Source organism: Erpetoichthys calabaricus, chromosome 4 (genome assembly GCF_900747795.2).
Source record: "Erpetoichthys calabaricus chromosome 4, fErpCal1.3, whole genome shotgun sequence".
Taxonomy (NCBI): domain Eukaryota; kingdom Metazoa; phylum Chordata; class Cladistia; order Polypteriformes; family Polypteridae; genus Erpetoichthys; species Erpetoichthys calabaricus.
The window spans coordinates 230,964,465-230,990,043 of record NC_041397.2 but is presented as its reverse complement, the minus strand read 5'-3'; the positions used below and the strand labels follow the sequence as shown (position 1 = coordinate 230,990,043).

Here is a 25,579-nt window from a genome sequence, read left to right as displayed (position 1 = left end):
TGCTGGCCTCACCAATGCCTCTTCCAGCAGCAACCCAAACCTTTCCTAAATGGTCTCCCATCCAAGTACTGGCCGGGCCTGAACATGCTTAACTTCAGGTGGATGACCTATTCTGAAGCACAGGTGGTATAGCTGCTTCATAGACTCCACTCCTCTGTGGCCCTGAATTGCATTAAAGAGGTTTGAGAATATAATATTATGTTATTAGGTGAAAAGACACTTCCTGGCCAAAAAAAAAAGTCGCCACCAAAAAAAAAAGGTCACACACTCTAATATTTCGTTGGACCGCCTTTAGCTTTGATTACGGCACGCATTCGCTGTGGCATTGTTTCGATAAGCTTCTGCAATGTCACAAGATTTAGTTCCATCCAGTGTTGCATTAATTTTTCACCAAGATCTTGCATGATGGGTGCATCACTTCATCTGCCTCTCTTCTTACCCTGATGTGCCCATCACTCTGGAACAGGGTAAATCTGGACTCATCAGACCACATGACCTTCTTCCATTGCTCCAGAGTCCAATCTTTATGCTCTCCTAGCAAATTGAAGCCTTTTTTTCCGGTTTGCCTCACTGACTAGTGGTTCTCTTACGGCTACACAGCTGTTCGGTCCCAATTACTTGAGTTCCCTTTGCATTGTGCGTGTGGAAATGCTCTTACTTTCACTATTAAACATAGACCTGAGTTCTACTGTTGTTTTTCTTCGATTTGATTTGTTTAAGTGATCGCCGATCACGATCATTCAGGATTTTTTTCCGGCCACATTTCTTCCTCAAAGACGATGGGTCCCCACTATCCTTCCAGTTTTTAATAATGTGTTGGACAGTTCTTAACCCAATTTTAGTAGTTTCTGCAATCTCCTTAGATGTTTTCTCTGCTTGATGCATGCCAATGATTTGACCCTTCTCAAACAGACTAACATCTTTTCCACGACCACGAGATGTGTCTTTTGACATGGTTGTTTAAGAAATGAGAAGCAACTCATTGTACCAGTTGGGGTTAAATAAATTGTTGCCAGCTGAAAGATAATCGCCCATGCAGTAATTATCCAATAGGAGGCTCATACCTATTTGCTTAGTTAAATCCAGGTGGCGACTTATTTTTTGGCCAGGCAGTGTAATAGTAGCTTTTGAAATCAAAGGATACCCATTACCAAATACTTACATTACATTTTTGTATAAATTTCTAAAAATCTCTTTAGGCATTATAGGAGTGCCGTTAGGAGTGCTAGGAATGCTTCCACTATAGGACACAGTCAGCAGCACACAAGGCCTTCTCTGCTTTAACTCTTTTAGGGCTAATTTTTTTTTTGTTTCTTTTCTCCCAGGGCTGAATATTTTTCCAAAAACTAACATTTTTTAAAAAAGAACACAAAGCAGTTGTTTAACATATCAAATCAACAAAAAATATTTACTTTTGACAAATGTTACTGTCTTGCATGTTGTATGAGCCTGCATACTCTATGATTTCACATACATATCACATACATTTTACACAGCAAAGTCCTGCAAAGTCTGATCTCGCTCAAAGCAGCCAATTTCAGTCATTGCCACATTGCACTCCTTACAATACGTGTTGCTTTGGTGCCTATTTTTCAATTGTCTGTTGCTGCACTTTCTCACATATATTGTTAGTGTGTACTGTAGAGAGACAAGTCACCCATTTGCCATCGTGCCATGCCACTGCCACCAAGTTTTCTGCTTGCATGAAAACCGTATTGTCACCTCTTTTCATCTTCTGAAACTTTATGAACTTTATGTATGGCATTATAGCCTGGCTCACCCCATGGGATTTGCTTCTATTTATTACAGAAGTGAATAAAACTTTGCAGCAGCACGTACCTAAGCCACCAGGGGACCAATGCTCCCTGAAGTTATATCACCAGTTCTGTCCCATCTCTATTTGTAATGCCACAGCGTGCTTCATCTCGTCTTTCGTTGTGGGTTTCCACTTTGAAAAACGAGACTGCAATGCAAACGCAGCCCGCGATTCAAAAAAAATCTCTGCCTACCTGTTTGTCTTGTCTGACAGTAGCTGAAAAGCAGCATCAGGAGAGAGCAGCCTGAAGTACAGCAGCTGGTGATCTGTCGTGTACAACAGCAAGCCATGCCGTCTTGTAAACTCCAGTAGCCAGATCGGCTCTAAACGGATCAATGTCTGTGTATTTATCCCATGCGAACCTTGCCGTAGATGCATCGGCTGCGCGAAGGCACTCAACTGGCAGCAGATCCACTGGCGTGGCATCGGCTGGTGTCTGATCAGCTGATGCCTGCTTCTCACTCTCTTGCTCGATCTCCTGATCACTGCCAATAAAATCCTATTCTGAAAAATCAAGAGTCCAACTCCGCGATAATGCGCAAAACATCGTCTGCCGAGTGTTTTCTTTTCTGCACTTGCTTCGCTGCCTTTTCACATGTCGGTGCCATCTTGCCATTGTTTACATTTCGCAACTCATGCACACGCAAGGTTTAGTTGCCGAGTCAACGAGTCTAGCATTCCTCCAAGCACAGAGGGAATGCCTGTGACGTGACAGTGAGATTTGTCGCCATTAACAGCTGATTGTCGCCCCCTATCCCTGGATGTTGACTTTTGTCAACATTCGCCTTCAACCCCTCCTGTTGACAAAAATCGACATCCGCCCTAAAAGAGTTAAGGACAGACAGAGACACCAAAAACCTGCTGCCCCTCGCCATCTGTACTCCAGAAAGATGCTAATTCGAGCCTCTGACCTGTTCTGCAGATGTAAAGTTTGCTCACATTTGGTCAGCTTGCTTTCTGAATTTTATTTGATAACAGACGTTCTCTTTGATACTTTTTGCCAGACAAAGAAACTGTTGTAAGGACATTCGTCTTAAGCAACTAGCAAGAATATTTTTTTCTTTTTAATTAAAACTAACAGATAGAACATAGTCAGAAGGCAAAGGGTTGAAACCCAATGATCAAGACATTGAGCGTCAGAACAAAAACAACAGGCCAAAATCAAAGTTGAAAGTCATCAAGTAAAGGGTCAGCACCAAAAAGCCTACACTGAATTCACTGATAAATAAAAACAATGTTTAACAAAAGGGTTTTTGTACCCACAAACACTGATGAGGAAGTGCTCAAAAAGACGACCATTTAACGCACTGTATTGTAATCAGGAAGTCACGACTTTTGGGGAAATGCCTCAAACAATGTGTGTACTGATGTAACAACAGGTGAAACAAATAACCAGAATGATGGTGACGATGATGCAAAATATTAAAACAACAAAAAGAAGGACTGATTCAATAAACTAACAAGAATCAGATTCATCACCCTGAAAAACCTCCAAAATGCCCGTGGGAAAATACCTACAAATACCCAAACACCAATAAAATATTTTAAACAATGTAATTCATGACAGTTACCACAACCATACCGTAAGTCTTGCTTACTCTGATGGAGACACTTGGGCCCCTATAAGAACACCTTCTCTAAAAATCTTGTGTTGTGGCCAGAAAAAAAACGATCCTTTGCTGAGAATTGAAGGCACCCTTTTGGGTTGGAAATGTTGTTCTCTTCGTAGAATTAATATTCAATTGAATTTTCTGCCGCTGAAGTTCTTCTAGTCTTCTAAGCCAAGCTCATTGCCAGTGACTGAATCTGGTCTCACTTCAAAAAGGGAATCTCAGAATCCAAAACCTTCTGCACTAGAACCGAGTAAGAAGCAGTAAAGAGCCTAACACCCAAAGCAAGTTGGAGAAGAAAATGGCCCACCACGGGCACAGATGAGTGCACAAACACAATTACACATGAACCCGGATCAGCAAAAACACAAGTGTACATATCCTTGAAGATCACCTTAAAAGCTTGGCCTCATAAAACTGCTTTATCTCTACCGGCATACAGTAAATGTGAACTCTTAAGTAGTTCACAAACAGCCAGTTCAAAGTCCTGCTTTCTCATCATGCTGAACTGTTGTTTAACAAACTCATGAGTAACTGTATTAGGTACACTTCTAGTGAATTACAGCAAGAACAAGCTGCCTTTAATAAAACTTGTATTATCTTGTGTTATAGGTTTGCCTGACACACCTGTCTTGCATTCTTTCTTTCAATGTAATACATACAATCACGTTTCTATTATCCTTGCGTTTATCAATAAATTGTATTATTATGTTTCTTAAAGCAAGTATGCTTCAGTCAAACGGAGATGGAGTGAGGCGGCCCCTTTTATATTGCTCCAGGTGCTCACTGATGACCTTCTTGCAGCACTTCCTGGTGTGGTGTAAGTGCTGCCTGGGCATCTGGAAGAACTCTGGGTGTGCCTGGTTCCTGTTCTGGCAACACTTCCTGGTGTGGCGGAAGTGCTGCAGCCCAGGGCTTAGCCCATGGCCCCAACACCCACCAGGGCAGCTGCTCTCTCCCAATCAGGGGGAGATACTTCTCCTCTCCTGGTCCTTCCAGTCTCCAGGCAGTCTCCGAGAGAGATTCATCAGGCTGCAGGGAGTCGATCGGGGCACTCCTCACTCATGCATCTGCCTCGGCGTGTAACCTTAACTCCGCTTAGTTAGTGAACGAGAGAACTGCTTAACGGATTTAGATCTTTTTTTTTCCTATAATTTCTTGAACATTCCAGTTTATTTTGCGACTTCTCTCATTGTGCTAAGAATCATAATTCGCTTGCAGGAGCGAAATATTCGTGCTAATCCGAGATAGAGGCTGCAGGCCGAAGGGAGGAGGAAGAGTGACGTCAGGAGTAGAGAGGTGGGTGGGGCCCTCCTCACTGTCCTGTTTCAGTAATACGCGGGTGAAACCGCATGGGACGGCTAGTGACTGTATATATGAATGTGTCGTCAATTTACTTGGAAATGTATTCCCCCAAAAACTATCTTTCTTCCACAGCCACAACCATCCATCCATTTTCCAACACAGGGTTGCGGGGGTCTGCTGGAGCCAATCCCAGCCAACACAGGGCGCAAGGCAGGAACCAATCCTGGGCAGGGCGCCAACCCACCGCTGCAGCCACAACCAGTAGCTAGCCTTCTCCAGCCCTTTAATAGCCTTCTGTAAATTGGTACCAGTCATACCCATAAGCCCGCAGGAGCCAGATTACCCACAAAACCCCCGCATCCAACCTCTACTGGGTAGATAGAAGTTATCCAGCCTGCCTCTTTGCACTCTGCTGCTAACTCAGAGTACTTGAGGCACTTGTACTCATGTGCTACTGGTGGTCCCTCCTCCCTGGGGATGATAAGTTCGATGATGAAGATCTTCCTGGCAGCTGTAGACCAGATTACGGCATCAGGTCTTAATGATGTTTGAGTGAGTTCTGATGGAAAAAGCAGCTGCTTATCAAAGTCCTCCCTCAAGTCCCATGCTCTCCTGGGGGTCAGCACTGACTGTGACTTTCCTGCTGCTGGCTTTGGTCGAGTCTCACCTTGTTTAACAAAAGTAATGTCTGGCCGATGGAGTTCTGAAGTGTTATTTGCCACCACCCTGCACCTTTCTACCTCGGCCAACTTTCTCAGCATCTTGTTATGCCACCACCTATGGTGCCCAACCTGTTTACCTGACAACTCTCATATGTAAATGTATATGTGTGTGTGTGTGTGAAGAAAGCATTGACTTTATCCAAAATCCTACAAAAATTCACTTTTGTAGACATTACAAAATTACACACACATACATGTGAAACAGCCACAAGCGTGAGATCACAGATTATATTCATCTCATCTGCACACAAACAGTTGGTGGGTGATGTGGACAATGTAAATACGGCATGCTGGTATATATTTTATTTGGTAATTTGTTTCCAAGCTTTAGGTTTAAGAATGTTTCCACTGTAGTTGTTTAACATCATTAAACAAAATTAATAATATTGTGAATTAAAGCTACTATAACTCTTAAAAAAAACTCTTATAAGCTACAAATATGGAAGATTGATAATTTTAATAATATTAAAACAGCACTCCCATTTTGGTTAATTATCTGACCTTTTGTACAAATCAACAGCGATAGCCAAAGGCGCATAATGTATGGCATTTACAGTATGGGGTAAAAACATTTATTGGTAATATATCTCCATTATTAATGTCTCACAAACTCACTACCATAACACATTTTTCATTCTGTACATAAATAATAAAAAAAAAACAAATCAATAATTGCTGTGGTTTTCTACAACTTTTCCTTATCAGCTTGGGTATGGATCACTGCATCGCTAAATAATCATTTGGGTGCCACATTTATATTACAAATTACAGCTCATGTCTGCAGGTTTTCGATTTATGTAATTGTAGATTTTTTAACTGGCTTGGTAAAACTGCAGCTTGACTTAGTGGATGGGGGACCAAACAACATTTATACTACTAATCAAAGCTAAACATTCCTGATAAATACTTAATTTTAGTTTTGTATAGTACTTAGTATTGAACATATAGGCTTCAACTTGCTTGAAAGAATGGTTTAATTCATTATTCATTCATCATGGTAATAGCATGAACTTGTTTTGTCTAATACACATTTGAATATTAAACAAAAAAGGTGTTTATAAAAAAAATCCTTACCTATAGAAAGGCCGCCCTGGTAATCCCAAAGGATCTATAAAAGCTCTTTCCAAATTCTTCAGCTGATCATTCACAATTCTTAGTTGTAGAGGGCTAGAAAATATTGCAAATTTGATTAATCCATTTTATAGAGTAAAATCATCTTGGTGGAAAAACGACAAACTTAAATAAAATTATTTCATTGCACTTCCATCATAACATACATAGTATCTATAATCCTTGAAAATGGAAATTAAAAATATTTGTTTGTATATGCCATCAGAACTTTGGACAAACTTATTTTTGCTTCATATTTAAAGTAAAGGTCTTCTGGAACATCCCTGTGTGTATTTATATAAATATACAGTATTTATTTATTTATCACACAGTTTTATTCAAAGTAAATAGCAAATTCAGAAAATGTTTCGATAACTGGAATATTAGCATATTAATTGACTTGTTCTGGGCAACATGATAATTAAATGATATGTACTGAATTTGTAAACCTATTGCCTTATTAGCCACTAGGCCATGTTACTTGCCTAATTTGAGTCCAGTTTCTACTATTGATTAAACACATACTGTAGCTTGCCTATGTCTACTCCACTGTAAATTCATTGTTCTGGGCAGTCAAGTAAAGAGCTGTGTGATTTATACAAATGGTTTAGTTTTGCTTCACTCCCTTAAGATTTTCCTCTCTTCCTTCTCTTGAGCTAAAGGTTAAATATTATCTTAAAGCTGCTGCTGGGATGACAAACTCAAAGGCAAGGAGCAAAACTGTCATCAAGAAAGTGGTTTTAAATGGAGAGAAAATAATAAAGGGACTGAAACTCCATTTATAGATGGTACCCAAGTTTACCCATCCCAACACTTCATTTGAGCTAGCACATACCAGGGCAACCTGGCAATTGTGAAACGCTTGTTCCAATTAAGTGGGTGAAGCTTCTCAATGGTGCACAGAAGGTCTGCAACCATCCTTCTTCTGTCTAATACAGGAGTTCCCAATATTTATCACCCTGTTTTCCCATGGCAACTTTTAAAAAGTAAATTTACCTTGTTTTGTTCAGTAATTTGAGTTTATACTTCTATCATAATACAGCAATCAACAAAGAGGGAAATTTTAAGATACTGTGTTTAACATTTTTAAGTTCAAGTAACAATAACACTAATAATAGCACATACTAATGCTCTTTCACAAAACAGACGTACTTCAAATTTTCTTCTCAGATTTTTATAGCAAATTTACCCCGAGTAAGTGAAATTTACCTCCATCTGAGAACTCCTGGTCTATAAGAAATGATGGTGCTGAACAATCACCAAGCATTTCTTGCAGTCTATTTATTTTACTTGTTTATTTAGAAATTACTTTGCGTGGTACTCTCAAATCACAAAGCAACACCTAAGTCTTAAATAATAACGTGGATGGGAAACTAAAAAGCAACATAGCCAGGTTTGAACTAGCAAACTTCTGAATACACAGGCCACTGTAATTTACTATTTTAAAAACCTGCAGGAAAATTTCAGTTTCCACCAGACAAGCACCCTGTTCCCCATAGCTTCACTGCTGTTGGAAAACATTGCTCCCTGTTGGCTCAAAAATTGCCTTCATACCTTAGATAGTGAATCACTTGCTTATTTGAAAATCTGTTCTATGGCTGGTTCACTCACATATATTGTAGTCTGCATAAATATGTCACCATGACCTCTTTGCATGCTTTACTCAAACAGTTTTGTTGCTTTATTCAGACATACTGTATGTCAACCTAAGAAATTAATCAGAATCCTACTAGTTGCTGACTTTGGAAACTGCAAGGGAGATTTTTCTAGGATTCTTCAACTGGCATTGTTCACACTTGCAGTTCATCTGCGAGTTCATCTGCCTTGGCTTTGATTTATTATGTATCTACATATAAAAACATCTATTTAAGCATCTTACATTAAACTTTAATTTTTTGGTCCAGATCACATAATTTCATGGGGTTCATGTAGGGCTCTACTCTTGTCCTGATTTTTACAGAATAATTTTGCCCTCTTCTCAGTTACAATTGGTGTGTCTATTAGTAATAAGTTTATATGTTTAATATGTCACTGGGCTCTGTACAAAAAATATTTTATAAATCTGCTTCTTCTCCCATGTATAGCTAACACAAGGCCATATTTAGCACACAGGGGCTCATCATTTAGAACTGCTAGGCAAGCATTAGAAAACAAGAAAGGGACAACTCCGAAAATGGGCATTGTACTATTTCTGTGAGACAGAGTCAGCATAACATTGGATCTTCTTTTCCTTGTCTGGAATGGTATGATTTACCTAAGTGAGGGCCTGCACATGGAGAAAGAAGCCGACGGACGGATGGGAGATACTGTCATCTGATCCTGAAAATCCTTCCAGCGCAGTGACGAAAATGGCAGACTGTATACATTGAGATCCCACTTCGGTGAAAAGTCTTGCTATGGCTTCCTCGTCTGTAATGCCGCACAAATCATCATTAAAGAAAGCTAAGTTATTTTCCCTTATGTGATTTCTTACTGTCATATCACTATGGGAGGGATATCGCCTCTTTATAATATTTCTATTTAGGTCCAGATTACTTAAAACATCGCAATTAAAAAATAACTTATTCCAAACAGGGAGCTAACGCACCCTATAGGAAAACACTATTAAACTGGTGTCCTTAATGAATTAACAACTGGGGCACTTTCTGCATTGACACGGCAATCACCTGTGCATAGCCGTGCTAATTCATAATAGTTCTACAGTGCTATACTCGGGGATTCAATAAGTGCACCTCTGTTGTCTGAGAACTGAAATCTTAGTCTGGTACTATACAGTATATAATATAAAATACATGGAATAATGTAGAGCACAGCCTTTGTTTCCCACTGAACTTTACCCTACTAATTGATAATTAACTTACTTCTTCATGTCTATACTTTTCAGTCGCTCATGAAAGTCTGTTGCTGCTTTTGTGAAGTTTTCCACTCCAGAAAAAAGAGCATCTGCAGTAGTTAGAAGAAGCAACACAAGAAATACATTATATATTAAGTAATTGTTCAGGCAGTCTTGATTTACCTTTAAGTGCATGCACTTACTAGCATGAGCTCAAATCAGTTTGTATAAATAAAAATAATAATCATCTAAAGAACAACATTATGACATTTTGACACATATCCTGATTTTATGAATGTACTTATAGTTTTATAGGTTTATTATGAGCAAGGCAGAAAGCAATGTTGGTTAGGTCACCAGCCCATTGCACTAACTCTTAATCTGCCAGTTTAATGTGCTGCCAGTCAATGTCACAAGAGAGGCAAATGTAGCTCCTTAAAGAAGTGCATCTGGCCAGTGTCCAAGCCAGGATTTCTAGAAAGTATTTCAGAGATGAAGGACAGCAATGCTAACCACTGCATCAGACTTCTGATATTTTATTTGCTTGATTAAAATATTATTTCAATTCTCCCTTCCTAGAATCTACTATTGGGCTGGACTGGATTTTTGTGGTTTTCTGAAAATAATACAGCACTCTGTATTATGATTTTCCAAACATAGTATACATATCGAATTCTGGTTTATTTCTACCATTTTTTTCACCAACTTAATCTCCAAATCAGTGTCCAAATCAATGCAGCTTTAATGTTTTTTTAATTACACAGACACAATATTAACTTAGGCAAAATGCTTCAGCCAGGGTGCTCTCTAAAGCAAGAAAAAGTTAACATGCCACCTCGTCTACCACAAGCACTGCTTCCCTGCAATTTAGATGAATTTTAATTTTAACTACTTATTTAAAATTTCTGTAATTTGAGATGACTAAGTTAAAATTATCTCATAGTCAACAGAGGCAATAAGAAGGCTTTATGTAACCTCAGAATTATTGAGCATGCTAAAGTCCTATCAGTCTATCTTTTTATCCACCCACTTAGCTCAATTCATGGTTGTGGGTGCAGATGCCTATACCAGAAGCATCAGGCACGAGGCAGCTAAAGCTCTGGAAAGGGTGTCAGCACAGTGTAGGAGGCACACATACACACACCCATGCCAGGCCAATTTAGATTTGCCAAATCACCTAACCTCTACATTTTTGGGATGTGGGATGAAAACAGATGTACATGGAGAAAAGCTCACAGGAACATAGTGCAATGCTAATCATTGTACCGAAAAGGTGTCCCTCAGTAATTCCAATAAGCATATTTATGATAATTGAAATAAGACTAAGCAGAATTATCAGAGTAAAATAAGCAAAACGACCATTTTTTCCATATCTAGAAATTATTTTGCTACCTATTAAGACTGTCACTTTATATAGATCATATAGATTTATATATTTTCTTGCTTTGGTGGCTAATATAGATAAGCATTTTAAATAAAAACTTGGGCCACAGAAGTGTTATTGTTTAAGTGTTAAAACTGACCAAAAGAAACCCTGTAAAGGTCAAGTTGGGCTTGGTGAACCTTGGCCAGACGGTATATGCTATCTGCATAGTCCTTCAAAGCCACTGCATACTCTTTACAGTCAAAAGGCAGAAGTGGAGAGTCTGCCAGCTCAAAGATGAGACCTCCTCGGACTTGTGCAACTGCTAGCATTTGAGTAAAGCGGGGGTCATAGAATTTCTCCACCAGCTCAAAGGTCTCATAGACGCTGTGGTAGACTGGATAGTTGCTGTACTTGTCGGTTTTCTGTAAATAAAATGACACACATGATATTACTTAGATAATGTGTTAGTTAAGTAAAAGATGAAAATAAAGATCAAGCCCGCTACTGCTTCTCTTGTAATACAGAACACAAATGTTAACTATGCTTCAAATGCAAGCCACAACAGAATACATAAATATTATAACAAAAATGTAACATCTATTCACTTTACAGTCTCAGAGGTAAGAACCTATAACTTGGTATCCTAGTTGGACATAACTAAAAATGCAGTAACAATGTTTTCTAGTATCCTCAAGAGTTGGTATTCTTAAACTTCCAACATCAAGGATATGTTTGATCTCACACTGCTTAAACCCCAACTGAACTGGCAACTAACTTCTCTGTGTAGAGTTTCCCCTTTGTTTAGATAATTCTTCTCCTAGTATTTGTTGATCATTCTTCTTCTTCTTTCGGCTGCTCCTGTTAGGGGTCACCACAGCGGATCATCTTCTTCCATATCTTTCTGTCCTCTGCATCTTGTTCTGTTACACCCATCACCTGCATGTCCTCTCTCACCACATCCATAAACTTTCTCTTAGACCTTCCTCTTTTTCTATTCCCTGGCAGCTCTATCCTTAGCATCCTTCTCCCAATATACTCAGCATCTCTCCTCTGCACATGTCCAGACCAATACAATCTCGCCTCTCTGACTTTGTCTCCCAACCGTCCAACTTGAGCCGGCCCTCTAATGTACTCATTTCTAATCCTATCCATCCTCGTCACACACAAAGCAAATCTTAGCATCTTTAACTGTGCTACCTCCAGCTCTGTCTCCTGCTTTCTGGTCAATGCCACCGTCTCCAGCCCATATACCATAGCTGGTCTCATTACCGTGCTGTAGACCTTCCCTTTCACTCTTGCTGATACCTGTCTGTCAAAAAATCACTCCTGACACTCTTCTCCACCCATTCCACCCTGCCTGCACTCTCTTTTTCACCTCTCTTCCACAATCCCCATTACTCTGTACTGTTGATCCCAAGTATTTAAACTCATCCACCTTCGCCAACTCTACTCCTTGCATCCTCATTCCACTGACCTCCCTCTCATTTACTGACAAGTTTAAATTGCACAGTGTAAGTAGGCATAGGGTGAGCCTGTCTAGTGTCTAGTGTTTAGACAGCTCCCAGAACCCTGACAAGAAACAATCATGTCTAGAAAGGAATATATTTTTTATTTGCATGATACCATTCTGTGCCAGAACATGATAGAAGCATCATAAGTCAGTCGAAACTTGACTGTGTTGATGAAATTTGAAACAGAACAGTTGTGCTGTTAAATAGTTCACATTGTTAAAACACATTAAAAGGTTGATCTTCACTTTGGAATTATGGTGAATTCCGTAATCAATCCCAATAGCAAAGCATAATTTTATTATACAATTTATCTATTACAATAAAGTATTTTTGGTAAACTCATAACTATATAAATGTATGTTTTACAGAGTTATTTTCAAAGTACAAGATAAAAATGTATTTAGATTAGCAAAGCACAGGGTTTAACAGTTACACTTGCTGCTGCAAAGCTCTATGATCGTGTTTTTGTGTTCATCTGGGTTTAATCTGAGGAAGTATGCTGTTTGGCCTCAAAGTTGTCACACATGTGCGCTTGGGAGTCAACTTCAAGGCTCATCGAATGGTAAATTCCACTAATCGATGGTTGGCGCTGTTGCATAATGCTTCTCCACCTCTCTCCCTTGCAGATCTGATGAATGGCAGCTCCATTGATGTCACTTCTGGGTCACAGTTCCATGGACCCACATCTTCCAGTCTGGCTTCATTTTCAGGGGATCCACCACAATCTTGAGCCAGTCTAAACTAATGACTCACACTTGAAAAGTCATCTCACTTGTTTTTGCGATTTTGTTGTTTTCCTTTTTCAAACTATACGGGGTTCACCTTCAAGGTGCCCTAACACTTTATCTTTCTCCTGTGTTTTTTCTTAAAGTGTATGACCATTTGTCTCCATGATCATGCAGTCTTAGTGGTCCTACTGACACGGAAATTCTTAAGATTATAAAAATTTGTGTGAGTGTCACTGGCAGATGGACTTTGACACATGTCTGATGTTGCCAGGATAAGCTCTGACTACCTTCACATTTACATTGAATTAAGTGGGATCAAAAATGAAACTCCACTTCAATATGAATAACTTTATTTCCAAATCTGTGAAAAACACAATGTGAAAGGAACCTATATGGTCTGTGCTGGCAAGTAACTAAATTATTAGTTTAACTCTAGAATTACCAGAGCCTATGAAAAAACTTGTAGATCCGTCCCACCTTAAATTGCTTCGCACCTCTCCATCAGCGTCTTTTGTCCTGTAAATGTGTCGATAAGCAGCTTGCTATCACATCCCCCACCGCCGCACAGTTTTCTCAGCTCAAGTCTGTTTACCTGCGTGTCAGTTGCTTGGAGTTGTATAGAGTGAGAAGTCAAGCAAAATGACACCTTTTATAAATACTATATCGTTATTTGGAACACATGCATTTCATGTGTGTTCCGTGTCTACAGCAATCTATGTACAGTAAACACATCGTTAAAACAGAAACGTTTTTCATGTCTTAGTAATTGACAACATGTAGACATGAAGTGTATAATGTGTTACGCCTGAATTCCAAATATCAAATAAACACTTTCACAAAAGGTACAAATATAACAAAACAAGTGCACTTCTATTTAAGAATATAACTGCAGAAAAAGAACCCGCGTTAGGGTGCGACATTGACACACATTTGCTACGACCGCTTCGGTGGTGCAATGGTATCAACTGTTGACTGGTAATCAAAACTTCACAGGTTTGATACCGGACGAATCCGTTCTGAGAAGTGAGCTGCTCATCTGGCTCTTATATACAAAGTATGACAGCTTCCATCTTCAGCTATAGATTCTTCACTCTAGTGTTTAGATCTGGACGGTGCATGTGCCCAAAACATTAACATTTATATGTTACTTACATCTTGCCTGAAGAAGGGGCCTGAGTTGCCTCGAAAACTTGCATATTGTAATCTTTTTAGTTAGCCAATAAAAGGTGTCATTTTGCTTGACTTTTCACTGTGTTACTTACATAAAAGCCAGATCGAATGTTATTTACCTTAATTTATTTACTTACTTCCTACAGCGTAAAGTCACAAGTAGACTGCAGAGCTTCCTGTGTTTGTTTGACATGGGCATGCTCAAAAAATATGTGTAATGCCACGAAAAGTGCCTGCTGACACTTTAGTACACAAGCAATGGTACGAGAATGCAGTTAAACTTTTTTTTTGGGCACATACACCATCCAGATCTAAACACTAGAGTGAAGAGAATATAGCTGAACGTAGAAGCTGCCGTTGCTGTACTTTGTATATAACAGCCAGATCGAATGTTATTTACTTATTTACCTTTATTTATTTACTTACTTCCTACAGCATAAAGTCACAAGTAGACTGCAGAGCTTCCCGTGTACATATACAAAATACAGCGAAGGCAAAAGTGCGACGTGCATTCTTGCTCCGATGTAGGACTGTCATCATGATCGGAGTTCACCTCTGTTATAGCGCATCTTTATGTGAAAACAGCAGTGTCAGATAGGGGGGGAGGGAGTAGGATCGTGAATGCGACTGTGAGAATAAAACTGAATAAAAAAAAAACAAACCTAACCTTTACAAGTATCATACATTTAGACCGGCTGTTACAGACTGAAGTCAAATGTTTTTATTCTAAAACAGTAAGAATAAGAGCAGCTCGCTTCTCAAAACGGACTTGTCCGGGATCAAACCTGTGAAGTTTTGATTACCAGTCAACAGTTGATACCGCTGCGCCACCGAAGTGGTCATAGCAAATGTGTGTCAATGTCGCACCCTAATGTGGGTTCTTTTTCTGCAGTTATACTCTTGAATAGAAGTGCACTTGTTCTGTTATATTTGTACCTTTTGTGAAAGTGTTTATTTGATATTTGGAATTCAGGCTTAACACATTATACACTTCATGTCTACATTTTGTCAATTATTACTAAAACATGAAAAATGTTTCTGTTTTAACGATGTGTTTACTGTACATAGATTGCTGTAGACACGGAACACACATGTAATGCATGTGTTCCAAATAGCGATATAGTATTTATAAAATGTGTCATTTTGCTTGACTTCTCACTCTATACAACTCCAAGCAACTAACACGCAGGTAAACAGACTTGAGCTGAGAAAACTGTGCGACGGTGGGGGATGTGATAGCAATCTGCTTGCTGCTTATTGACACATTTACAGGACAAAAGACGCTGATGGAGAGGTGCGAAGCGATTTAAGTTGGGACGGATCTACGAGTTTTTTCGTAGGCTCTGGTAATTTTAGTGTTAATCAAAATTAAAATCTAATATGCATATTTCAAAAGATCAGAAAGAATTTAGGTGACTGTAACTGTTTAGAAATCACTGAAAACCAAAATTTATGCAGCTGCCTCACTGAGGACAATCATGCACAATAAGGACTGAAGATGATGGGTACATTTAATACAGAGAGGTGCTAATACAACATTGACATCTTTAGAGTAACACTCATATATCCACCGTACAGTCTCAGAGGCCAGAATCTATACCTCCAGCACTGGGCACATGGCAGGAATCAACACTGGATAGAGGAGCCAATGAAAGCAATATACTAAAGGAAATAAAACAGTCTTTATTTTATGCAGCGCTTTCTATAATAAGTACCATCCCAAAGAATGTTAGACGTCTAGAACCCTAATTCTGTTTAGGAACTGGATTAATACATTTTTTTTCAGAGTTGGCACACTGTGTGATTAAGTAAGTAAACATAAAAGGATACAAATTTTTCCAAAATGAAAATTAAGGGAGGATCTTCGTAGATTGTAAAATGCTCAAATAAAGCAACATGCATTGTGTTACCTTCAGTTTTGGTCATCACACTGCATAAAAACTAATGATATGATATAAGCACCTAAGTATATACTTTGAGAAAACAATATGTTATACATCAGCAGGTTTGGAAAAATCAAGATAAATTTATGCTAAGTGTTAAGAATCCCTTAAGATTTTGGTGAAGCAAACCCAGCAGATTTGTTCAAGGCCAGAGAAATATTTTTGTGGAGTTAGGAGATGTGAATTAAAGAGAAAAAATAATAGGCACTTCTTTATATCAACTGGATGACATATCAGAAGTATTTAGGTACTAATCAAAGAAGCTATTCGTCTTTCTTGTGTTGTTTTGACCATCTTTGAAGTTACACTTATAATGCAGATACTTTATATCTTACCCTGTTTTTTGTGTATCTTGCTCTCGCAGATGCTATTCCAAGCCTCTGAAAGTAAGCTTCAAAGTCCGAGCCAGAGCCTAGTTTACTTATCCTGAATCAAGAGTACACAAAATTAATATCAATTACAGAGGAATGAGAAATATGTATCTTAATTGTTAATAATAAAACTTTTAATGTTAAAACTACCATAGCAAGAGGTCTTTACTCTACTTAAATTGAAATTTGTAAAGGAGGCAAGAATTTGTTTTTAAACCAAAATGTTTAGCATGAAACTATAGTCAGGTGTTTACAAAAAAAATGTATCAGATCTACAGCATGTTTTAAAAAGTTTCATGATCAATTTTCTCTCAATTAATATACATATAAATATATATATATATATATATATATATATATATATATATATATATATATATATATATATATATTACAGGTGGAGTGGTGGCTCTGAGGCTAGGGATCTGCATTGGCAATTGGAAGGTTGCCAGTTTGATTCCTGTAAATGCCAATAGGGACTCCGCTCTGCTGGGCCCTTAAGCAAGGTCTTTAACCTGCAATTGCTGAGTGCTTTGAGTAGTGAGAAAAGCGCTATATAAATGCAAAGAATTATTATTGTACATATATATATTTTTGTACAGAGTGCCTATAAATATGTTCAATAAATTCTATATACAACACTATACTTACTGATAAAATATATTTAGTAATATAGCTACTGCATTTTAATTTTGGTCTTAAAATTGAAGCAAGCTCGTGGGCCAGAGCCCTTTACCTAACTGATGCCAAAGCCACTGTATGGGGTGGTGTGTGTTTTACACTTAACATTCCACAGCCTGAGGATATGTTGACATGCCTTGAAATTTAAATATGTTGAAAATACCACAAGCAACCACAGACTTATGTTTTGGCTAAAGCATCCACCATATGTCCTTTAGTTGAGCATTTAGCTTTTTTAGTGTTTATTCCCAGGACTTAAATGGTATGCAATTATGGATATTCATCTTTATAGCTTACAAACTTAGTTTGGATTTTTTTTATTAGCAGGTTGGAAAATACAGAAGATGGAAGCAATGTCACATGAGCAAAGATCTAAACAACAACTGGTCAGAGAGCAGCCAATGTCACAGCTGTTAAAACTCTAGCAAAGTCTGGCACACACAAAATAGTTCTGAACTAATTTTAATCCTGTGATTATGTCATTTTGGAATTTTCACAAATATAAGCTTAAAGACAGGGCATTTCTCACAAATGGCATTCCAAGTCAGAACTACAGTGGTAATCTGTACAGTTTCGTCACTGGGGTATTACTCTTCTTTCATTATGCCATATTAACCCCAATAGTGCATTTCGCAAGGAATCATCCTTTTTTCTTTTCAATCCTGGATCAAAACTCTAATTGTTTTCTTTAAGGACAAAGAACTAAAGAAAAATGCTTTTATGCTGACATCCAAGTTTTTCAGTAATTCTGGCCACCTGAACCATAAAATCTAATATCACCAGTGGGAAATACAAAGTTTTGGCTAGTAAAAGGAAAAATGCTGTTTTCAGGAACAAAGCCCAAAGACAAAGCTATCAGATGTTTTATCAGGAGAGTAATCATAGCTGTACAGTAAATCATGTCATATCAACATTTGCAAAGTAAATGTACATTTGCTTGATATACAAAGAGTGATACTGGTACTTGTGATACATGACATAAATAGATACTTATTCATATAAACATTGGAAAATTACAAAAATAAGTTTTGGGACAAATTACAAAAAGACTTTTAGATTTATGAATAGATAAAATACAAGTCAAAAAGATTCCCTAATATTTTTGCATTACCAATCTATTATGCAAAATTCATTGTAAAATGTTCATGTTCATAAAATATTGTAAGTTTTACAACCACAATTTTCAAATAAACAGCTCGTCTAAATTTAATGCATTTCTATTTATTTTTATATAATGCTTAATTCAAATGCCACTGAAAAAAGAATATTGTATAAAGATTACATACAATTTGGTGACAAATTAAAAGAAAGATTTTACTACTGTCAGCAGAGGAATGCTATTTATACTAACATACTTAATCATTCAGATAACAATTTAAAGGTGCTAAAATAAGGATTATTGCATACAAAATAAATGAAAATAAATAAAATATTTAATAATATAATAAATACTGTATTTTTGTCACTCAACATAAAAGTTCTACTATTCATACCTTGGTGCATCCCGGTTCTCCGTCCAGTTGTCTTTTTTGTGCCAACTTTCATACAGTGACATGCTTTCAAAACCTTCATCTGGGCTGGTAATCTAGTAAATACAACATCCAAAGCTTCATTCAAAGCAATCCTAATTGTTAAAGAAAAATCTCATACATATTTATAAAACATCAACAAATGTATTTTATGCTGATCATTCTTTTTTTTAGAAAGATGTACTTTTTCTTTAAATAAAAGAAACAAAAGATACCTGTTTTGCCAGGTTATAAACCAGAGTGTTCAGTGAAGGCGTACAATCCACTCTCAGTGTGTAGTTACCTAATAAAGACAGTAACGCATTTTAAAAATAAATATATATAAAGGCATTTTACTATACAATGATCCCTCGCTATATCGCGCTTCGCCTTTCGCGGCTTCACTCCATCGCGGATTTTATATGTAAGCATATTTAAATATATATCGCGGATTTTTCGCTGCTTCGCGGGTTTCTGCGGACAATGGGTCTTTTAATTTCTGGTACATGCTTCCTCAGTTGGTTTGCCCAGTTGATTTCATACAAGGGACGCTATTGGCAGATGGCTGAGAAGCTACCCAACTTACTTTCTCTCTCTCTCTCTCTCTCTTGCGCTGACGTAGGGGGGTGTGAGCAGGGGGGCTGTGTGCAGCTGCTTCCTGAAGGACAGGCTGCACGGTGCTTCGCATACTTAAAAGCTCAAAGGTCACGTATTGATTTTTGACTTTGTTTTTCTGTGGCTCTCTCTCTCTCTCTCTTCCTGCTCCTGACAGAGGAGGTGTGAGCTGCCGCCTTCAACAGCTTTGTACTGGCGGTGCTTCGCATACTTAAAAGCCAAAAAGCCCTATTGATTTTTTTTTTTGACTGCTTGCTTTGCACTCCTTTGAAAAGGAAGATATGTTTGCATTCTTTTAATTGTGAGACAGAACTGTCATCTCTGTCTTGTCATGGAGCACAGTTTAAACTTTTGAAAAAGAGACAAATGTTTGTTTGCAGTGTTTGAATAACGTTCCTGTCTCTCTACAACCTCCTGTGTTTCTGCGCAAATCTGTGACCCAAGCATGACAATATAAAAATAACCATATAAACATATGGTTTCTACTTCGCGGATTTTCCTATTTCGCGGGTGGCTCTGGAACGCAACCCCCGCGATGGAGGAGGGATTACTGTATATAATTTTTTTTAAGTAATAAGCAACGGCAATATACATAATAAAATGCTGTAACATTTTCACATTAGAAAATGATGGAATTATACAATATGAATATTGTTATATTTAATGAATGTTTGGGAAACATGAAAAAAATGGTCAAGATGAACTTGGGCTGAAATGAATATCCTATTATATTCAGAAGTTTATATTATACTTATTAAACATATAAGTATATATGTTTCAGTTTAAGTTTATATATATATATAAATATATATATTTATATTATATTATATTAAACTTATTAAATACTTATTAAACCAAGCTAGTGGCATGGTCGCACAGTAGCTTTAACTCCTCAAAGCTCCAGGCGACTGAAATTCAGCTCTAGCAAGTTCACAGTATGTGTAAAGTTTGTATTATCTTCCCCTTTATGTATGGGCTTTGTTCCTAAAGCTGTGTGTAAACCACTATGAGTGAGTATAACCTCTGATGGACTGGACCACGTGCTGCAGTTGATTTTCCCGGGATAGACTCTGGCTCCCAGCAACCCTAACATTTCATTTGATGAGTTTAATAAAAGATGCATGAATAGCTGATTTAAGTAAATGAATGACTGAAAGAATGATAAGATAAACTATTTCTCAAGTCTCACTAGGACACCAGTGATAAAATCAAATGCAGCTCTACACAAGAGCAGTAAATACATTTAAAAGCAAAAACAAACTTTTTGTATCTGGTTTTCTCTGTAGCGGAACTTTTAATCACACTTGTATGATCCATCCAACCTTCCATATTATAATCCTACTGATTCTGATTTAAGATTGTAGGTTCCAAAAACTTATACCTGAAAATTCTGTTACAAATAATTGACCTACAGTATCCTTTATCTGACACCAGGACACGTTGAAGATGTGGAAAGAAAACAAGGTGTTGTATATACAGAAAATCTAAACACATGTTGAAAGTAAGGACCCTGACAATAAAGACTAAAAAAAGAATTTGAATCCAGGGCCCCATAGCTGTGAACCTGTAGAATACACCAAGGAGCCCCTTTCAGCCCATAGTAATGCTCTCAATAATAATAATAATAATAATAATAATAATAATAATAATAATAGTTTATTAAACATTAATTGTGTGCTTATCTATCTTCACAGTTGACTACAATTGTAACTACAAATCTACATGTCACTGAAACTACAATATAAAAACCAGAAAGCCAGAAACAAACATACATAAAAGGAAGAAGTTGTTTCATTATATTATTATTGAATTTATGATTTTGCTAAAGTAAAATACTGATATGGTATTATCACAGAATATAATAATTAAATAATTAAATGTATAAAACAGAAAATCTGTGGTCATTTATTCTATAAGAACTTTACTTACTTTTCCTCATGTATGGAAGTAGGTTTATTTGATTATACTGCAGTTACTACCTGAGGTTTTACATAGCATGCAAGGATGGTTGCAAAAAAGAATTATATATAATGTACTGTATATATAATATTTAAAGGCAAAGCAAAATTTCTATTTTTATCTTCATAACAATATTTGCTCAGTTAAAATGTAAATGCAGTTTGAAGAATTATTGCAGAATTCATTAGAAACAATTACATGTAAGTTTTTCGATCAAAATGTCAATAATAGAGTCAATCACCTATGTGTAGTAATTTCTCTTTTGACAGCTATTGGTATGTTGTTATCCTAAAAAGACCATCTTTATTTATTTAAGAAGTAAAACTACAAACAGCATAGGGGTCTGATTAAATACATACTTGGTTAAAAACATAACGGTAAACCAGCATGTGGTTTTACTGACAACAATTTTTACTTGGAGATGTAGACCTTTGCTGTCACTTTCCGGATTTAAACTAGTACTCTTCTACTATACTTTCTGGTGTTTTTTCCCTACAACTGACAAAGCAGTCATGTAATTTATATACAAATCATTCAGCATTAGCATATTTAGATCTGGCGGTCTCCAAGAGGAACAAAATGTGTACATAATGTCATCAAATAATAAGACCAGAAGAATATCTTACCCTCTATAGATGAATCTGCATTGATGTAGGCTACTGCTCGGTCCTGAAGTACCTTGGCGTTCTCCTATAAGTTTAGAAAATACAACAATATTTGTGAGTATGAGAAGTAACTTGTGTGTGTTTTCTGTATAGTTTGGTGTATTTTTTGTGTACAAAACACAGTATTTCTTTTGTCAGTGTATCTAACTGAAATCTCTGTCTTTCTCATTATATATATATACTACTCAAAAAATTAAGAGCACACTTAATCATCATAGTTTAAAACTAAGTAAGTTAAGCTTCAGGGGAATCAATCAGTCCAGTAAGGAAGCATAAGTTATTGTGAATCAAGTTCAACTGCTATGGTGCAAATGAAATTGACAAGAGGTGCACTGGAGAAGCAACAGCAAGACAACCACCAAAAAGGAATGGTTTTGCAAGTGGTGGTCACAGACAATTGCTCTCTCCTTATCCTTCCTGACTGATTCTTGTCTAGTTTTGCATTTTACTAGTGTCCTTGTCACTACTGGTAGCATAAGGTGCTACCTGCAGCCAATTCAGGTTGCACAGGTAGTCTAGCTCCTCCAGGATGGCACATCCATAAGTGCCACCCCAAGAAGGTTTGCTCTGTCTCCCAGGAAAGTCTTGGGAGAATGGAGGAGATACCAGGTGACGGGTTGTTACACTAGGAAAGCTGGACAGGGGTGTAGTAGGGTATCAACCCAGCAGCAGGACCGGTATCTGCTCCTTTGTGTGAGGAGGAACAGGAGGAGCACTGCCAAAGCCCTACTAAATGAACTCCAGCTGGTTACACGTGTGTATGTTTCTGACCAAACTGTCAGAAGCAGACTCCATGATGGTGGCATGAGGGCCTGCCATCCTCTAGTGGTACCTGTGCTCATAGCCCATTACCATGCCCAGAACTGGTGCCCAGTTCTCTTCACAAATGAGAGCAGACTCACACTAAGCATAAGTGACAGACAGGAAAGAGTCTGGCAAGGCCGTGGTGAACATTATGCAGGCTCCAACATCATCCTGCATGACCGGTTTGGCAGTGCGTCAGTGATGGTCTGGGGAGGCATATCCTTGGAGGGTTCCACAGACCTAAATGTGCTAGGCTACAGTACCCTGACTGCTGTTAGGAACCGGGATGAAATCCTCAGAGCAACCGACAGAACTTATGCTGGTGCTATGGGCCCTGGGTTCCTCCTGGTGCAGGACAATGCCCTGCCTCATGCAGCCAGAGTGTTTAGACATTAACTGGATGACAAAGGCACTGATGCCATTGACTGGCCTGTACATTCCCAGACCTGAATCCAATTGAGAACCTCTGGGACATTATGTATTGGTGCATTCGACACTGCCAAGTAGCATCACAGACTGCCCAGGAGCTTGCTCACTGATGCCCTGATCCAGATCTGGGAGGACAAAGCCCACTGTTTCATCAGGAGCATTCGCAGATTTTGTCAGAAGTGCATACAGGCACGTGGGAGCCATACACACTACTTAGTCACATTATGAGTTGCTATGATTAAATTCCTTCAAGTTGGATCAGCCTGTGATTTCAATTATTGACTTTGATTTTCGGTGTGAATCCAGCCCTCAATGGCTTTTTTCTGACTTTTAACTACGATTTCGACATTTCTGCTTTGTGTTTTGATGAAACATACGATTTTGTGTGACATTTTAAAGATGAATGAACCATTATAATTCAGTCAAATCTAGTTCAGTTAGTCCTTTCCCATTTTGACTTCAATGTATTTCATTGAGTTCGACGATGTTCGTGAACAGTTCCATGATTTCTCCAGACTTGAGGTGAAGCGAACACCATGGAGTTCACACATCACTAGTAACCATGTATGGCTTAAGAAAAGGCCTTATTCAAATATTCATGATATAATCATCATATATATTTATTTTATGTCCCAGAGTGTTGCCATTACAACAAACCAAGAGAGAAGAGAGGAAATGAACAAAACTTCAGTGAAAATGAATTTGAGGCATAACTGACTTAAATGGAGGCTCCAAAAACATTCTTTTTGCTGCTTTTTCTGTGGGAGTAAAAAATAAAAGAGTGAGAGCAGGTGACAGCTGCTCAGTGGAGGGAAAAAAAATTCAAGTAAATATCAATGTTGCATTAAATGAAAGTCTCTTTACATTACCAATGTTGAAGACAGCTGTAAAGATGGAACTGTGATATGGCTACTTTAGAATCATCGGAATGGGACTGACACGTAATTGAAATGCACAATGGAACAAGATTTTATGTTCACTTTATTGTCCTTCCACCTGGATTTGCTAAACTGCCAACACTAAAAAAGACTACAAAGGACTTATGCATGGGTGAAAGTTGTTGTATCATTATCCAGTTTTCAAACCAAGTTCATGTTTTATAAATCCCAACTTTTTCATCAAAAACAATATACTGTACATAAGGCTCCAGGTCTGGAATCCTGTTACCATAACAAAAGTCAGCTTTGTTGAAATTTGTTAACATATTACCCACTCTCACCAACTTTCTTAAAGGCTGCAAACTAACCAATGTGAGATATGCCTGATCTACCTGTTTTATTCCAAAAAAATAACATAAACTCAAAGACACACCTCTGCCCACTCCGTTGAGCCTAACAAGCCAAATTCTTCTGCATCCCAGCTAGCAAATATGATTGTTCTCTGGGGTCTCCAACCTAAAATAGAAAAAACAGAATTAAGGAAGAAGATAAAAATCTAATAAATATGTAAATACATTAACTTTTCAAATCAAGTTAAATCAGGAATAAAAAGTGCATATTTGTGCTTTGCCTCCACTGCTGGAAAAATAAAAATGTAGAAATGTCAATCTAGTGAATTCAGCAAAATAAAGGAAATGACTTAAAGAAAATACGCTAAGAGAAGAAGTGTTCAACATTGGATGAATATTACAACTTGGAAAAAAATACATACCTGTATATACACACAAACACACAAAATATATACTGTATCACTATGAAGCAACAAGTAAACAATTTATAGCTATGTATTATAATTACATCCACATCCAAACCTTTGCTGCTCCCTGCAGCATTCGGGAGCCTCTTGAACCTGCTACCACCAATAATGTACCCGAGGGATGAGCCTAGCAGGTGAGAACACAACATAAGCAAGGGATAGGTGTATAAAGGTGGCAAGTGCTTTTATTAAAAACTTTTGAGTCACAGGTGGCAGTGACTGGGCCACAAGCACATGAGACTTGTACAACCCATCACTGCCTCTGAAAGGTTCAATAGAGCTGTGCAAAATATTTTTATGCAATTTCTAATTGTTCTTGCTTCATCAAGCACTCACTTCATAATCCCACCCAAACACCCCACAAAAGGCCACAAGCTAATTTTATTTGCCTTTTCTAATAACTCTCATTTTTGACTTTCGGGGGGGGGGGGGGGGGATTGGGTGATGGGGATTCGAGGGTGAGCATGATTAAAAACAGAATAAAAATTAGCACACAGTGCAGTAGACCTCTCAAAGAGATATTTTCCTGAGGAATGCTGCTAATTGGTGTTTATATGTTCTGATGTCACTACACTGGTTACCTGTGTCATTCAGGATTGACTTTAAAATTCTGCTTATGGTTTATAAAGCCTTAAATAATCTCGCCCCATCTTATATATCGGAATGTCTAAAATCTTATATTCCAAATCGTAACCTCAGATCCTCAAATTAGTGTCTCCTTAGAATTCCAAGAGCAAA

At 37.8% G+C, this 25,579-nt stretch overlaps 1 protein-coding gene across 1 annotated transcript in view; it reads right to left on the bottom strand.

The window, feature by feature from the left end:
* The window catches only part of naalad2 (N-acetylated alpha-linked acidic dipeptidase 2), a 91,753-nt gene that overhangs the window by 2,564 nt on the left and 63,610 nt on the right, over positions 1 to 25,579 (bottom strand). The window contains exons 12-19 of the mRNA XM_051927173.1: positions 24,458 to 24,540; positions 21,875 to 21,938; positions 18,911 to 18,978; positions 18,660 to 18,751; positions 16,450 to 16,540; positions 10,920 to 11,184; positions 9,425 to 9,506; positions 6,528 to 6,620 (exon numbers count right to left, since the gene is read on the bottom strand). Coding sequence (XP_051783133.1) covers positions 6,528 to 6,620; positions 9,425 to 9,506; positions 10,920 to 11,184; positions 16,450 to 16,540; positions 18,660 to 18,751; positions 18,911 to 18,978; positions 21,875 to 21,938; positions 24,458 to 24,540 — 838 coding nt within the window. The remainder of the gene's footprint in view (positions 1 to 6,527; positions 6,621 to 9,424; positions 9,507 to 10,919; positions 11,185 to 16,449; positions 16,541 to 18,659; positions 18,752 to 18,910; positions 18,979 to 21,874; positions 21,939 to 24,457; positions 24,541 to 25,579) is intronic.